The sequence below is a fragment of the Mesocricetus auratus genome, unplaced genomic scaffold (genome assembly GCF_017639785.1).
Source record: "Mesocricetus auratus isolate SY011 unplaced genomic scaffold, BCM_Maur_2.0 Super-Scaffold_100014, whole genome shotgun sequence".
NCBI lineage: Eukaryota > Metazoa > Chordata > Mammalia > Rodentia > Cricetidae > Mesocricetus > Mesocricetus auratus.
Genome location: NW_024429197.1, coordinates 40627162 through 40645244, shown reverse-complemented (window position 1 = coordinate 40645244; position 18083 = coordinate 40627162). Strand labels below are relative to the sequence as shown.

General features: G+C 38.8%; 1 protein-coding gene across 11 annotated transcripts in view; it reads right to left on the bottom strand.

The window, feature by feature from the left end:
* Nucleotides 1–18083, bottom strand: part of Dock7 (dedicator of cytokinesis 7) — a 168062-nt gene that overhangs the window by 128303 nt on the left and 21676 nt on the right. For all 11 annotated transcript variants that reach the window (XM_040757117.1, XM_040757118.1, XM_040757119.1 and 8 more), the window contains exons 2-7: nt 14126–14231; nt 8713–8888; nt 8041–8109; nt 4882–5011; nt 4582–4794; nt 3936–4021 (exon numbers count right to left, since the gene is read on the bottom strand). In XM_040757117.1, coding sequence (XP_040613051.1) covers nt 3936–4021; nt 4582–4794; nt 4882–5011; nt 8041–8109; nt 8713–8888; nt 14126–14231 — 780 coding nt within the window. The remainder of the gene's footprint in view (nt 1–3935; nt 4022–4581; nt 4795–4881; nt 5012–8040; nt 8110–8712; nt 8889–14125; nt 14232–18083) is intronic.

Below are 18083 nucleotides of genomic sequence, written 5' to 3'. Positions count from 1 at the left end.
ACAAAATGAAAATGTTTTTTAAAAAATTCCACTATGCATCTTCTTATAGTTAAGACTTAGCTGGGTAAGTGGTACTATAATACATTTTTCCATATATACCTTTTCATATATACCTTTTTAATGTACTTATTAATTAATCATATGAACATCCTCTATTGCAGTGGTTCTCAATCTCCTTAATGCTGTGACCCTTTAATACAGCTCATGTTATGGTGCCCTCCAACCATAAATTTGTTTTTGTTGTTACCTCACAACTGTAATTTTGCTACTGTTTGGATATATATATACATATATATATAGTAATAAACTTCAATATATGCTACAATAGTGATGAAAACATGTTGTGTGAAGAAGCCACACCAAAAACTCCACACATAATTTATAATTCTATTTATAAGACATAACCAGACAGATGAACAGACAGAAAGTAAAAGGAAGTTTGTGTTAGCAGGAGCTGGGAAGAAGAAAGAACAGTAGGTGACTGTCCATGATTATTGTTACAGGCAGAAAGATGCCCCAAAATTCTTATGTAAAATCCACAATCTGAAAAATTGTGTTAAAGTTAGGGTCTATACAGGGGGGAAAAAATAAGGTTAAATAAAGTCCTAAGGATGGGACACTAATATGATGGAACTGGAGTCCCTACAAAAGGAAGAAGGCTGAGGAGTGATTTCAGCATAAACAACAAAGCTGAGTTTGGATCCCACAAACACAGGCAAATATGAGGAATATGTTCACTGTCCAAGTGCTGTGGAGGCAGAGACACAGGATCCCTGGACCAGCTGGTCCTGATGAACCAGAAAGCTCCAGGTTCCATGAGAAATCCAGTCACACAAAGTCAATGGGTTTGAGAGAAATGGCTCAGTGATTAAGGGCACAGGTTGCTCTTGCAGGGAACTCAAATTTGATTCCCAGCATCCACATGGCAGCTCAGGAGCACCAGTAACTCCAGTTCCAGGAGATCCAATGCCCTTTTCTGGCTTCCACAGGCACTGCATATACATGGTACACAGACATATATGCAGGCAAAACTCATATATACATAAAATTAAATAAATCCTAATTTTTAAGTGGACAGCACAGGAAGGCACCCACATCAACCTGTGGCCTCCAAACATGTGCACACAGAGAACCGCACAGAAGACATCACAGACCTCTTGTGCACACAGGGAAGAGAGACATGTAAGGGCACAGGAAGAAGACGACTATTTACAAGCCAGAAGGAAACTTGCCAGAAACAACCCACTGGCATCCTGATCTTGGACTTCAGCCTCTAGAACTAAGAAATAATTCTCTGTTAAGCCATACAGTACATGATACAGGTATGGGTGACAAACATGTTCCAGAACTAGATAGCAATAATACGTGGATAACACTAAGAATATATACTTCTGATTTGTGGTTTCTTGATTGTTTGTTTTGTTTTGTTTTTCGAGACAGGGTTTCTCTGTGTAGCTTTGGATGTCCTGGTACTCGTTCTGTAGACCAGGCTGGCCTCAAACCCACAGAGATCCACCTGCCTCTGTCTCCCAAGTGCTGGGATTAAAAGCGTGCACCACCACTGCCCAGCCTGATTTGTGCATTTCAAAGGGATAAAATTTGGGTTTAGGAGTACGGTTCTGTTGCACAGTGCTTTCCTAGCATGTACACAGTTCTACGTTCAACCCTCAGTGCTGCCTAAACCAGGTAAGGGGGTGCACTCCAATAATCCCAGCACTGGGAGAAGAATCAGAAAATTCAAGGTCATTCTCAGCTACACAGTAAGCTCTAGACTGGGAAAGATGAAACCCTGTGTCAATAAATAAATAAATTTGTGGTATGCAACCTGTATCAAAATGATTGCTATAAAGGACTTTATAATATAGAGAATCCAGGTATATAGAAAAGTCCACTCAATTTGTCTAATGTTTCTACACAAATTTAACTAAATGCATAAAGCTTTGGTTTTTAAAGAAAGAAAACTGTCATATTTATACACAAAGTAATCTCTCCAGCTGAGTGTCTGTACAGAAAGAGCTTTTTACTTAAAACTAATACACTTAACAACAACATACTATAATGGGAAGAACAGTTTCTTTTTCAATTACTCTTTGGGCAATGTTGAGAAGAACTTCCACAAATCCTCTTTAATTCACACTTTCTTGTTCGTAAAATAAAGAAAATACTGCTTGTCTTATAGAATCACTCTGGAGATAGAAACAAAATAAATGAATGAAAGTACATGGGAAAGCAGGACACAAGTGTAAAGGCACCCCAAGGGCACATGACATCTAACTGCCATCAAAAGAAGATGCACTTCAAAACAGTCCAACCTACAGAAAATAAGAAAAGCTCTTTAGAGAAAAAAGATTTCTTTCTGGGCATAGTAGGGTTTATCTTTAATCCCAGCACTCACGAGCCAGGGGGAATCTCTATGAGTAAGAGTCCAGCCTGGTCTACAGAGTGAGTTCCAGGACAGCCAGAGACACATAATGAGACCCTGTCTCAAAAGAAAAAAAGAGAGGAGAGAGGGAGAGCGAGGGAGGAAAAGTAGAAGAGGGAAAGGAAGAGAGAGGGGAGAGGGAGAGGTGGAGTGGATGAAGGACAGGGAGAGTGGAAGAGGGAGAGGGAGAAAGAACTCATGAAATTAACCTTCGTCTGTAAACTCTGTGTTTGCCTCCCAAGATGCTTTCTCTTTCTAAATGAAAATCATTTGAGGGCTGGAGAGATGACTCTCCTCTCAGAGAAGAGCACATATACACACTGCTCTTGCCAAGGACAAGAATCCTGTTCCCAGCACTCTTGCTAGATGGTTCACAATTGACTATAACTCCAGTTCCAGGAATCTAGTGTCCTCCAGCAACTATATTTACATGCGTATATACATAATCAAAAATAAAATATGACAACTGGCTGGGATTCAGATCAGTGCATTGCTAAGCCATCATCAGAGAAGCCTCTTCCAGCAGTACATGTCAACTGAACAATGTGTGGAGCACTCAGCCCTAAATGGCTATCTTTATTAACCCCTCTCCTCAAGGCTCAAGGATCTATGCAGAAGAGGAGACAGACGGTTAAGAACTAGAGGTGGTGGACAATGCCAAAGAAATGGCATCTTCCAGACATACCAAGACCAATACACATATGAACCAATACACGAGACTGTGACTGTACACACAGACTTGACAGGTTCAAGCCAGACAAAAATCTCAGCTCAGAGAAGTAGTGAACTCAAAGTCCTAACCCAATCCTAATGAAGATTCTATTTGCCATCAATATCTGCTGGGGAAGGAAAAAAGGTCTCTCCAAAGGGATGTCACTGGGAGTATCAACCACTCTCCAGGGCAAGCCCCATGCCAAGGAGTAGTAGACCAACATACAATGGACTCCATTACTTTTGTTATGTGTGCTTGCTGTTTTGGTTGGGCATTTTTTGTTTTATTGGGTTTTTGTTATTTACTTTTATTTTCACTTTTGCTTTTTGTTTTACTCTGGAAAAGAAACTTTAAGGTATATACTGAAAATTCACAAAACTTCAAAAATATAAATAGATGACTTTTTTTTTAGAGAAAAACAAAGAGTCTGTTACCAAATCCAAGTGGCCTCACACCATAACCCTTGTCTAAAACCAACTAAATGCTACAATTACAGATATGCACCATCATCCTGTTTGCCATTACGTTTTATAAGCCAAATAATATGAATAGATTCGTCTCTTATTTGTGTACATTTTCTCTTCTCTGAATAGGTATACATAATGGATATATTATGTTGGAAACATTAAATATAATTAAGTATTTTTAAAACCAAAATAAATACACAAGATCTTAAAATAATTTAAAAAGAAAAACACTTCTCATAAGTACACATACACAAACATAAAGTCTAAAGTTTTGTTACACCAATAATAAAACTATTAGCCCAGGTAATAGAGATTATACAGTAGAAATACTTACTTGAGTGACAAACATTTTACAAGAAGTCTTTGTCCAAAATGCTCTTTGGGTACATCAGGAACACTAAGCCGTTCTATTGGTTCCTCCTACAGAGTGAGAAGTAACACCACAATGAACGCTTACCACATTTCAATGTTTGTTACTTGCTTTTAGGTCTTTAAGCATTCTAATACTTTCAGTCTTCACAATTAAACACAGGAAAGAACACCACATCCGTCTATAAACAGAAGGCATTACATCCAGTATTCTGAATCATAGAAGTTCCTCATTAAAAGTAAATCTGCTACTACCGAAAGCATACTTAACTCATAAATCCCAATGCTCTGTTTCCAACATGACTGTAATACTGCATACAAATCATATTCCAAAAGAGTATCTTAGTAACAGTTGCTGCTTCTTGGTGGTGGTGGGGACTGAACTCACAGGCCTGAACACAGTAGGTAGGTGCACTGCACTGAGCCACATCTCCAGCCCACTTTTAGTTTACTTTGTAATCACTAAGATACCCAAGTTGGCCTTGAACTAATTATGCAATTCAAACAATCCTAAAACTTGTGATCCTCCTGCCTCAGCCCTCCAAGTAGCTGGGATGACAGGGATGCACCATGCCTGGCCTCTTTTGCTTCTTTATATGCAAAGGAAATACCTCATCTGGTGATGGATGCAAAGCAAACAGTTCCTTGTGACGGTTTGACTTCCTTTGGTCATCATTCTGATGGTCAATTTCTTCATTTGGAGTTCGATCAAGTAAATTAGGAAGCAAGGCATCAGGAAGTGAATTTTTTAAGTCAAATATACTGCAGGCCCAGCTACCCCTTGGAGTATCATCTATTGACATCGAACGTCTTTTAAGGTCATCCTGTTATTAAAAATATTAAATTATAAATATTAACATGCTAATTAACTAAACATACTTTCTCATAGTCACTTAAAAATAAAATATTACTTGTTCATCCTGGTAGCTGTTGCCATCTGGAGCTTCATCAGATTCAAAGACCTGTCTGGGCAGTCCCTTCTGTCTTTCTTTCTGCTTGTCCAATGTGTTAGGGTTAAATCCTGTTCCCAGTTTATGGTATCTATTCAAAATAAAATCAATTCCTGAAAATCTCTCTGAGCACCCTTATGTATTAATTATTTATATATAATAACTATTTCATCCCACAAACACAACTGGGATCTATCCTAGAAGTTCTAAGTGTGGCAAACCCAGGATATAAGAAACTGTCCACTGTCCCCTGCCCAAAAAACAATGTCAGGCAGTGGTGGTGCACACCTTTAATTCCAGAACTCAAGAAGCAGAGGCAGGAGGACCTCTGTGGGTTTGAGGCCAGTCTGGTCTACAGAGTCCCAGGACAACTAATGCACATTCTTTGTGGACAAAGAAATCTTGTCTCAAGGGGGAACAAAAAAAAAAAAAAAAAAAAAAAAAAAAAACCTGTGCACCCAAAGTTCCCTTAATTCAAATAAAGAGCAGATTATCCATTTCTAAAGTAAATCATATTCTTACCAATGATGTATATATAATTCAAATTTTATGTTCTATCCAGAAATTTGATCAGTTAAAAACAAACAGAAAAAAGCAGGGACTCAACATCTCAACATTAAAGAATAAACTAGTAGAAAATACATATTATGTTAATAATAATATAAAATTGTAATAATGTAAATAGATATATGTAAGCACTGAACATTAAAACGTTTTGTAATAATCCATTACTGTATAAAAGCTCTTAATCTAAACCTACAACATAAAATGAAATACAGTAAGATCTACATATCCATATATGTATATATATATATTATTTTTACACACACATATGGGAGGGTTCAGAACTTCTAAATTAACATAACATACTTTTCCAACAAAATATAAACTATTTTCTAACAAGATACAAAAACCTAGTAACCAAGAACTGATCACAAAGTAAAACTCTGCACCATGGTTTTTGTGTCCAAATCACACATCTTCTATCTTTCTAAGATACCAACAACTTCTAGTTCACCCTTTTGTCTCCCATTGATCAATGAAGATAACAATACTTAGTGTAACAGAAAAACATTAGCTTTAGAATCTGCTGCCCTAGCTTCTAATCTTGGCCACCTACATTTTGGTTTGTAGGCCCTCAGAGAAATAGGTACTTAACTGCTTTGGGTCTGAGGTACCTTATGTGTTGAAACCATAAATGCTATGAGATAAAGCACTCAATAAAACACCTAGCAAATGATAACTACCCATTAATGCTAATTGCCCTCCTATCATGCCTCAACCAATGATGAGCAGCCACTATGATTCTGAGGTCAATAACAATCAATCAATCAACCAATCTCGCTCCTATACCCTCCTACTACTAATATCTTTTTTTAAACCAATAACTTTATCAAGATTTTTTATTATAGGTTTCCAACCCATATGCACTAAATTAAAAGGTTTTCTAATTATCTGACAAGAATACTACATTTTCCTAGTAATGTAAAATTCTAGCTATCAAAAAGTTCCCAAAATTCTGTTTTTACAACTATTCATTAGAGTAGTAAACTGTGCTTTAATAGGTCATACTCAAACTAATATTAAGGCATCGGTATTATCCTTCAGAATGAGATTTAGCACATTCTTAAGCCTAACAAAATAAGACAGTAACTATGATGGCAAAACTATAAGCAATGGGTACATCATTTTAAATTTTATTTTTATATGTGTGCCTGCATGTAAATCTGTGTAACGTGTGCATGCAGTGCCCACAGAGGCCAGAAGAGGGTGTCATATGCCCTGGAACAGGAGTTAGAGATGTCTGCTAGCTGTCAGTAGATAGCAACCACACCTAGGTCCTCTGCAGGAATAACCAGTGCTCTTAACCCCTGGGTCATCTTTCCAGCCCTGCCCCTCCCCATCACTTTTGCTAGTACTATTTAGCCCCTAACATTTCATCTGTGAAAATTATGCCATAGCCAAACTGATCACTACTTGTTCTTATGTCTCCTTTAAAAAACCACGGTAAAATGTTCCAGAATGAAGATCCTTCTTCATTATGAAAATTACTAATTAGTAATGAAAGTAATTGCATTTTATTTTTTCATATGATTTAATATTTCAAAAATACTCTCCTATAAAAATTATTAACTATGTCATAGAAAAGAACAGATTATTTTCTTACCTAACTGGATAAATGTAAAGATCCAGGACCTATAAATATTAAGACAGTTTAAAAGAAAACAGCAGAGACTATGGCTGTGGTGGTATTCACATGAAATTCCAGCTCTGGGGCATAGACAGGAGGATCACATATTTGAGGCTCACCTGGACTATACAGGGAGGCCAAAAAACAAGCAAGCAAACAAACAAACAAACAACAGGCCTTCAAATAGCTGGATCTGAAAGTTAGCTTTTAAGTTTAACTTAGCTATGCAAGTTTTGCAAAACTGCAAATTTTTGAGAAAAAGTACTCAGCAATACCCAACATGATTTCCTAAGAGAGTGGGACTACAGAATTATCATTATTACATCCTATCAGTTTGCACAGATCTTTAACAATACAAAATTAGTGTCCCTACATGCTTAATATTTTATAAAGAAAACAAGCAAAAGTATGGGACTTCATAAAATAATATATCTATTGATAATATTCTTCTGCTTCTCTGACTATTTTAATGCTTTTAAGTCTTACAATTTTTGTTATTTTTTTTAATTTTCAAGACAAGAGTTTCTCTGTAGCTTTGGAGTCTATCCTGGCACTTGCTCTGTAGACCAGGCTGGCCTTGAACTCACAGAGATCCGCCTGCCCCTGCCTCCCGAGTGCTGAGATTAAAGGTGTGCAACCTATGAAATCTAACTTAATACATTAAAAATTCCACTAGGTGACTTTTTTTTCAGATTTACCTATTTTATGTGTGAGTGCTGGCCTGCATGAGTGTAACTACATGTATAGCTTGTGCCTATGAATACTAAAAGGGCTAAGAGATATGCTGAAACTGGAATTCCAGATGGTGGGATGTGGGTGCCTGGAACCAGACCTGTGTCCTCTACAACAGCAGCAGTGTTTTTAGCTGCTGAGCCATCTCTCCAACCCCTCTACGCTGTACAGTAAAATATAATAAACAAGCAACTTACTTTCTGATCACAATTGCCCAGTCTTCTGTATAACTTCTTATACAGTCTCTAACATGTGGGTCCATTTCACTATTTAAAAAATATATATATTTATAATTTAGACAGAAAAGAAATGATTATTTTTAATTACAACATAAGATTTATTAGAAAGACCCCCAAAAGGAGTTCCAACGGAAGAATACAGCATTGAATTTTATAATTTTTTATTTTTTGGGGTTTTTTTCGAGACAGGGTTTCTCTGTATTGTTTTGGAGGCTGTCCTGGAACTAGCTCTGTAGACCAGGGTGGTATTGAACTCACATCCAGAGTGCTGGCATTAAAGGCATGCACCATCAATGCCCAGCTTCTATAAAATTTTTGTTGCAGTTCTTCTTATAATAAGAAACAAATATACCATCAAACTATGATCTAAATAAAGCAATGAAAACATAGCCTTCCTACAGTTACACTAAAACTGAAACAAGATAGCCGGGCAGTGGTGGCGCACGCCTTTAATCCCAGCACTCAGGAGGCAGAGGTAGGCAGATCTCTGTGAGTTAGAGGCCAGCCTGGTCTACAGAGCGAGTTCCAGGACAGCCTCCAAAACAATACAGAGAAACCCTGTCTTGAAAAACAAAAAACAAAATAAAACAAACAAACAAACAAACTAAAACCAGGTAAATGGCTCCTTACCTTTCCTCAGGCACAGCTGAAACAAGGGTCCTGCAGTCCCTAGGACTATACACAACTTCAATATCATCTGGAGGGAATTCAACCAAATCTCTCAGAGGCCCAGAATCCACAGCTAAAGGGTGAGTGATGAGGTAATCTTCCAAGTCCACAGGATCGACTGCTTCAGTAAGGGGCACCTTCGCAGAGAGGAGCGTGTGCACAGCAAGAGGTGAATACATAATTTGACAACTTTAAGCAAAGGAAAAAATGAATGTTTTTAACCTAGTTCTTTGGAAAATCTCAGCAGATATTGAGATCCACTAAGAATCACAACACACAACCTTCAGCTGCCTTATGCTTTCTTCACACTCTCACATACAGAATCTCTCCATAATTCTCACATTAACAAGAAAATAATAATTAGAAATCTTGTTACACTTTACAGCTTTCAGTGTACTCACTGGAATGATTATTGCTATCTTTGGAATTTGTACTGCTCAGTTTCTAAAAGCTGCTTTTATTTTGTTTGTTGTTACTGGTGATTATGCTAGCAATATATATGACCAGACTGTGGTATGTTACACAATGATGTTCCCAAAACTTTCCACACCCTAATCCTTGGCCTCTGTGTGTGTTAACATACATGGAATGATAGTAGAAGTCCTTACACGTGTGTTAAAGGCTTAAGATGGAGACATATCCTGCATTATGTGTGTGTGCTCTACACGCAGCCATTGGCACTCATCTAAGGAGACAAACGGTGACCTGGGCAGTACATACTGAGGAAGAAGCCAGATGAGACGGAACAAAAAGACAACTGCAGATTCAACCCTAAAGATTAAGTGACGCAGCTTCAGAGAAGGAGCGTCAGAAGTCACCAGAACCAGGAAGAGGCAAGCACTGATTTTTCCCCTAGAACTACTGCGGGGCTAGGACCCTGCCAGACCAATTCCAGTTCACTTCTGTTGCCTTCAGAAACCCAGTCTAGAGTAATGCGAGGGCAAACTTCTTTGTTTTCAGATACCCGGTTTACAGTCACTTATATTAACCATATTAACCACAGAATACTTACTACTCAGGCCCTACTTAAATTACGTATTATTAATAATATCCACTGCACTTTACCCAGGCTGAAAGTATACTTTTTAAGAGCTTTTTAAAGTGTGTGTGTGCGTGTGCGTGTGCGTGTGCGTGTGCGTGTGTGTGTTTGTGTGTGCCAGCCACAAAAGGGAATTAGCCTCCCTGGAGCTGGCGAGGGCTCTGAGCCATGTAACATGAGAACTAGGAACAGAATTTGGGTTCTTTGCAAGAGCAGTACACCTCTTAACTGCTGACCCATCTCTTTAGTCCTAAAAGTATACTTTTAAATAAGGTGTCATACTTCTCAAATTCAAGGATGGAAAAAGCATTCAGGCAAAATTGTGAAGGATGTATAATAAATGTACAGTTTATAGATCAGTAAAAATAAGATGTTATTTCTCAAGATGTTCAACTGAGGGACTAGACAGATGGCTCGGGGGTTAAAAGCACAGGTTGCTCTTGCACAGGACCCAGGTTGGATTCCCAGGAGCCACATGGTAGCTCACAGCCATTTGTAACCCCAATCCTAGGGGATGTGACACCCTCTTCTGGCCTCAGACGGTACTACAAGCAAGTGGTGCTCAGCCATATATGTAGACAAAACGCCATACATATAACAACAACAAGATACTCAGCTGGGAGCTGTGGTACACACCTTTAATGTCAGCACTCGGAAGACAGAAGCAGGCAGATCTTTGAGTTCAGGGCTAGCCTGGTCTACATAGCAAGCTCCAGGGCAGCCAGAACTATATAATAGAGATGGTCTGTCTCACAAAATAAAAATAATAAAAAGAATGCTTAACAAGAATAAATGCACTTGCCTATTTCTAAGTAGAAGAGATCTTCAGTGCAGTCTTCCTTGTAATAAACAACTAGCAGCTGGTAAAGCTACATTTTACTGCTACAGAGCAAAATAATGAACGTGCATACGATGAACACTCAAAAGACAATTGCTGTTTTTAATTAGCATTAAATAGTATCTCATTTAAACATCATCCAAAACCTGTGAGGTCAAATTTCAGGCTAAAATAATTTAAATAAATCTCATAGAATAACAAAGAAATAGATGTCAAGACACATCAAAGTAAACTTAAAAATAATAACCAAAATATAATTTTAATTTTATTTTTAAAGATAGTTTTGCTATGCAGCTGAGACTTGCATAGAACTCACTGTCTATCCCAGACTGGCCTCATGCACCCTTCAGGCTCAGCCTCCTGAGTGCTGACTGTCTACCTCAGGCTAGCCTCACACACCCTTCAGCCTCAGCCTCCTGAGTGCTGGATTACAGGTGCTTACTGTTGCCCCAGCTAAGTAAGACTTGCAATCAACTAAATGGAGATGACATCTGACTTCTGGAGGGCAAATGGCAGTAGACCTGTCACCAAAAACCACAGCAGTAAGAAGACTTTGCTGCAGCAGTTAATGTCAATCAGCCTGTTTGGATCAAGAACTGCAGAGGACATTAGTGAGATACTCCTTCGGGTGTGTCGGTGAGCTGGGTTTCCTAAGTAAGGAAGAAGATACTCGATGAGGTTGGTGACAGCACGTTATGGGCTGGAATCTTAAAATAAATGTAGAGGAAACAGGAGAAAGCAAGTCCACCTGGTCTGCGGAGGGGTGGGCAGCACCGTGCCCGTTACCCTGGTCGATCCTGTCACTACACCTTCCCCACCATGGTGGGCTGCGTCTTCAGACCATGAACCACACTAACATTTTCTCCTTTAGGTTACCTCTTTCTGGGTATTTGGCCACAGCAACAGAGAAAAATAAGTATTGTAATGGAAAAACCATTTTCAAGTGGGGAAATGAAAGACTGATGGACTCAGAATTGTAGACTAAGGACAAACATGAAGGGAAATCAAAATACACTCTGATGAAAAGTCTTTGTTGCCAGCCTACCCTAAAAGAATACTAAAAGAAATTCCCTATACAGAGAGGAAGGAAACTCTACTGCCCTGGGGCATGTTACTGTTGATGTAAACTGTCCATACTTTCTGGCATACCCTCAGAAGTTATGGTATTAGCCAGGTGTATTAGTGCAACCTATAACCCCAGCACTCCACAGGCTGCAAAAGAACCCGAGCTAGCAGAGGTACTAGTGAGACCTCCCTCAGAACTAAGAATGAGTTGTGTGGGGCTCAAAAAGAAGGATGACAAAATATGAGAGAGAAAGGTTTGGTTTTGAGGTGATGAAAACGTTGAGTGGACTGTGGTGGTCTATCAGTGAATTTATTAAATCCCATGGAATTTATTCTTTAAAGTGATAGATTGTATGATATGTCTACAAGAAAGCATATAGAATATCAGAAAGCAAGCAACTTTGCCTAACTTCCAAAAAGTCAAAGGTTCAAAGTTACAGGAGGAAGAGTACAAGAACAGGGCAGAAAACTGCAGCGACCCAAGATCAAATCCCACCTGCTGATGTTCTCCCAACTTCTGATCTAAATGAACCGATTATTAAAAAAAAAAAAATCTTGAAACCAACAAGGAAACAGCAGGTACCAGACTGCAGATGTCAGCAAGAAATTACTGCTAATGTGGTTACATGTGATTATGGAAATGTAGTTTGTAAGGAAATGCCACGGTGTGCAGTACTCTATCTGTCTCAATGTCTGAAGACTCTCATGATTAACAAGCACCCTTTCAAAGAGACTACAGAGAGAAATTGAATCCAACAAGCACTGCACGGCCTTTGAAAGAATACTGTTGCTAAGAAAATTACAAAGTGGAGACAGGAAGTAAAGGTAAGGCAACACAAAGCAGAACGTTTAAATGAAAGTTTAAAAAAACAGCAAATATGAATACTGATAGGCTGAATCAGTAAGAACCAATTTTTAAAACATGATTTTTTAAAGGGAGAATTGCGAAAGTACTAAATAACTAAAATAACCCTCGTGTTTAAGTTTAAACTGAATCTAGTCAGTAACACTAAGCATCTGCTCTAGCCACACTCACTGGCAACAAAGGTGTGGTAAGCAACACCCAGACTTCAACAGCATTGAGGTTGGGACAAAGGTGAAATAACATGAGAGGAGGTTGAAGAAACCAAGAGGTAGATGCAACAGAGTAGTTACAGTGCACAAACAGTAAGTTCTTCAGTGAGGACAGAGGGGACAGCAAGGACAAGGACAGTAAAATGTTGGTGGATTTGTGGTGTGTGGATCCTCACATCAGGAGGACAGCTGGAACCAGGACACCAGAATAAGAAGACAAGAGCTGTAGTCAGGATAAAACAGACTACATATGAGTTACAGTTACTCATGAAAACAAAATCTGGTGTCGGACTACGGGATTTTGAATAACTGAGGTATAAATCAAGATGAAAAGATAGCATGTTGGAAGGCAAAGAGTTTAAAACACCAATAACATACACAAATGATTACCCCCAGGCACACTGAAATTATCCAGAAATCCACATAAGTCTAAAGACTTTACAACTGGCATATTATTGCTCATAAAAGTAAATTCCTATTTGAAAGTTTTGGTAGCATAAACATTTTTTATATATTTTATTTTTAAATTTAAATTTAAATTAGAAACAAGGTTGCTTCACATGTCAATTCCAGATCCCTCTCCCTTTCCCTCCTCTCCTCCCACACCCTCCCACCAGGTAACATAAACATTTATAACATGTTATCACAGTTCAATCAACACCCCCCCCACTGGCATATACTGTTTGTTCAATAATTAGTATGTTTCCTCAGCTCCGTGTAAAAATGTAGAACCCACCTTTTGAGTTCATGTTTAAGCTACTGTCTCACACTTACCATGCCCATGTCTCCACTTCCTGTGTGCTCGCACTACAGTAAAAGCACCACACCCAGCACTCTGTCCCTTTTATTCACTTCTTTAGTTTTCCACATTTGAAATTTAAAGTACGCTGGATAAATGAAGGTTTGTTTTAATTCTTATTCCTACCATAAATGAGTTTAACAAAAATTACTATATTGTGATAGCTTCTTTCATAGCAGATGATTTATTTATGTCTATGATGCTTGGCCTACAATGATTCAATATCATTTCCTTCTATTAAAAAGTACAGAGCTACAAACCCACATAGTGCTTCCTCATTGTCTAACTGTAGAAGATTCTAGTATTTTCATATAATGAATCTAATTATAAAAATCCAGCATTGATTAAATATGGCTTGTAGAGTTTCAGGTTGACTAGGAAAGCAACACTTCTCTAGCACCCCAAGACCCTCCTGTCAACTCAATGAGAAAAACGAGGTGGCATCAACAAAGGCCGAAACTGATGTAGAACCCGCTTGTTGACTTATTTCTCCAGTACTTTTTCATGGTCTCCTCAGAAATGCATTTGTAATACTCCATGGCTTGAATACAGCACTTACTGTGGTGTGGTGGGATATATTGCCGACTATGTTGAGGTTTTTGAGCAGCTGGGGGGAACCACTGTACTGTCCAGAGATCTGCTTTCTAACTTCAGCAGCAACAGTTCTATAACAAAAAAAGCAATGCATTACAAACACACACACCAGAGATGATGGGTGGATGGATGGATGGATGATAGACAGATGATAGATAGGTATTTAAGAAAACAAAACTCATTTATAATGGAGGGAAATACATTAAAAATTTGTTTATAAACTCTCAGCATGTTAAGGCTAAATTCATAAAGAATCTTAGCAGTTTTGTTCTTGCTTATAATTATAACATCTTTTTTGTGTTTGCTTTTTTGAGACAGTCTCACTATATAGTCCTGACTGGCCTAAAACTTGCTCCGTAAACTCACTGTAATATCTTTTTAATATTGGTGGAGGAAACAAGCAGTACAGCTAATTTTTACACGGCTGGTTTCTAAACTGACATTTTAGGAATACAGTCTATGATAGCATATAAGCTATAAATACATATATAAGTCAAATGTAGATAAAGATTGAAAATAAATTCTAAAATATTTCATGAATTGGAAGAAAGAAGTTTTTCTTTCTTACTACCTCCTCACTTATGCCCCAGAAAACTACTTCCTATTTTTACTTAAGTTATCAACAATATCCTCATACCCAGGTACTAAGAGCTTCCATAATCTGAGCCTAGTTTCTCTCTCCAGCCTTTCACATCACTAATCAAACTCTTTTATAATCTTTCATTTGTTTGAGAGTTTCATATACTTATACCATGTGTTTGGTCAAACCTACCCCCATTCCTTCTCCTCCAGTTCCTCTACTAATCTCACATGGCTTCTCCCTCCCTACTCCACATACCCCTCACCTTTTTCTAACCACTGAGTCACCTTAGTTCTTCTGTCCATGAGTCTAGGACATCTAGTGAACCACAGTTAGCCCTCAGCTACCTTTAACTATAATCCTGTTTCCACAAAACTATCAACCAAAATATTCAGAGACTTCCAAATCATGCAATAATTAACTTTCCCCATTACATTAAATGAGATTTTCTTTTTGGTTTTTTTCTTCAATTTTCTTTTCAATACAACAAAAACTACTACCCACAGACCTTGTGCAATTATATCTCAATGTCAGTATCTATCCTCTATCCTATGATTCTCAAGCAACTACTTCTCTATTTTAATTCTCTTTCTATTATTTGACTCTTTACCAAAATGTTAACCCTACTTCTTTTCATTATCCCATGCACATAAAATGGTACCTTCTTGATGGTCTGGGATCTGTGCAAGCGTAACAATAGTTTTTAGAATGTTCTCAAGCTCACAGTTGGATTTAAAACTTCAATTTCCAATTGAGTTTTAAGAAAATCTCATTTTCCAAAATTGTTGAGGTTTAATGTAATCACTCCTCCTACTTTATCTCTTCAGATTTTTTTCCTTCTTCCACAACCAAACATTCCATAGGAATTTCTTAAAGATGGTTATAAGCTAAATATGCAATTCTAAGTGTTTGGTTCTATGATAAGATTTATTCTCTAAGATTCAAGATACTGAGATGTTCATTTTCCACCATTTATTAATGTTTTGAAAGAGACTAAATCATGATTCATAATTGGCAAAACTTGGAAGCAGCTAGGCTGTCCTTCAATGAATGAATGGATAAACAAAGTATGTCACATTCATATAATAAATTGCTTATTTGTAAAAGGAAACCAGTTATCAACTATGCAAGAACAGTCAGTCCCAAGTGGAAGAAAACAGTCTTAAAAGACTATATATATTATGTAATTTCTTCCTTATGACATACTGAAATAGGCAAAAATATGATGGATAGAGTAGAAGCAATGGCTGGAAGGGAAACAGGAAAGGGATAATGAGTAAACAGATCACAAGGTATCTGGGGCCTGTCATGGTTGGCTTCCTATTGCTGTGATCACCATGACTCAAAGTGTTTCAAGGCAGAGGCCACAGAGAGGTGCTGCTTGCTGGTTTGCTCAGACGGCTTTCTTATATAATAGGGGTGGCACCACCCATCTTAATCATCAACCAAGAAAATGCCCCACAGAGCTGGCCTATGGGCAATCGGATGGAGGCATTTTCTCAATTAAGGTTGCTGCTTCTTCCCAGATAATCCTAGCTTGTGCCAAGTTGACTAAAATCATACAAATGGGGGGGAGGTAACAAACACAGGGAGGGAAACTATTTCTGTCATTATATACCAGTCACTGTAAGCATATGTCACTACATATCTGTCAAAAGTCCTGTTGTACTCTATGGACCTTAGTCAACAGTAATGTCTACTAACCCTGGCTCATTCGGTCACAACTAATGTGCATGCACACTAAAGCAAGCTGTTAACAGTAAGGGAAGCACTGAGAGAGTAGCAGTAAAACAGCAGAAGTCATCATGTTTCCAGAATTTTCAGAATAAAAACCTGGGCCTTTGCAGTCCCAACAAGCTAGATTTAGGCAGAGGAAGATTTACTCAGTGTGGCCAAACAGAGAAAAGGAAGGGGGGAAAACACCTGTTAACTAGAGCTGGCAAGGGAGGAAGAGAAGAGCATCAAAACCAGCTAGGGTTAGAGTTGAAAACTGGAGAGGGAACTGGGTCTTTTGAGAGAGGGAGAACAGTCTGAGGAAAGGGCAAAGGGCAATTCTACAGTCTTTGCAGGGAAAGACAAAGGCAGGCTCTTTAGTTGCTGTCTCCAACAAGCCGTTTCCTTTTAAACTAGAGGGTAGGGAGGCACACACAATGCTGATTGTCAGTGGAGTTCAAAAGACAACCTTTGAGGTTCCTTTTTCTCCTCCTACCATGTAGGTTTAAGGGAATGAACTCTATTCACTGGCCTTCCATTAGGCCTTTTAATGATGCCCATATAATGCAAATATTTTTTATTTATAACTTTCTTTTTACTTATTCTATGTCTTTCCCATCATGCATCTTGATTGCACTTATTTCCCCACCCCTTCCTATCCACCCTCGGCCCCTGCAACCCCATCACAAATAGAATAAAATTTAAGAGGAAAAAATCTCGCCATGGAAGCTGCAGTGTGACACTGTGAGTCACACAGTAGGTCAGCCATGCAGTAACCCTTTGTCCATGGATCTTTATATGCAAGTGTTCATTGCAAAGAGTCGTTAGTCTGGTTCGAGGCCTCCGGTTTCTGCAACAATCAGTGCTGGGCCCTCACTGGAATGCCTCTTGTTACTCTGTGTTGTGGAGATCCAGGTTTGGGTCTGCAGGACTGGTCCCTTCATGTGCTCCAGTAGATCACAGATGGGGTAGGTCTTGGGGTGGGCCAACTCATAACCCTGGTGCTGGGCCTGGGTACTTGCACAGCTGGTCAGCCCACCAGCTCTCCCCAGTCCTCACCACCACGGTGAGTTCTCCAGCCTGCCACCACCACCACCACCCCTTGCAGAGATGAGCAAGGGGCAGGGCCAGTTCTCCTGCTTTCATGCCCTTAGGGTGGCTCTCCCACACCTGAACCATTGGGCCAGCTCTACTGTGTTGCCCAGGCAAGTTGCAAGGGACACTCTGAGTGCTAATGTAAGTATTTCTTAATCATTATTAAAGCCCTTACATGCCGGGCATTGGTGGCGCACGCCTTTAATCCCAGCACTTGGGAGGCAGAGACAGGCAGATCTCTGTGAGTTCGAGACCAGCCTGGTCTACAGAATGAATTCCAGGACAGTCTCCAAAACAATACAGAGAAACCCTGTCTCAAAAAAACCAAAAAAAAAAAAAAAAAAAAAAAAGCCCTTACATTTCTGATCCATTTGTCAAAACTGGCATAACAACAACAACAAAAATCCTCCAAAAAGAAATATAACCAATTTGAGTTTTTGTTGTTGAGATAGGGTCTTGCTGTGCAGTACTAGATGGCTTAGAACTTGCTTAGGTAAACCAGGCTACTGAAGATCACAGAGTTTCTCCTGTCTCT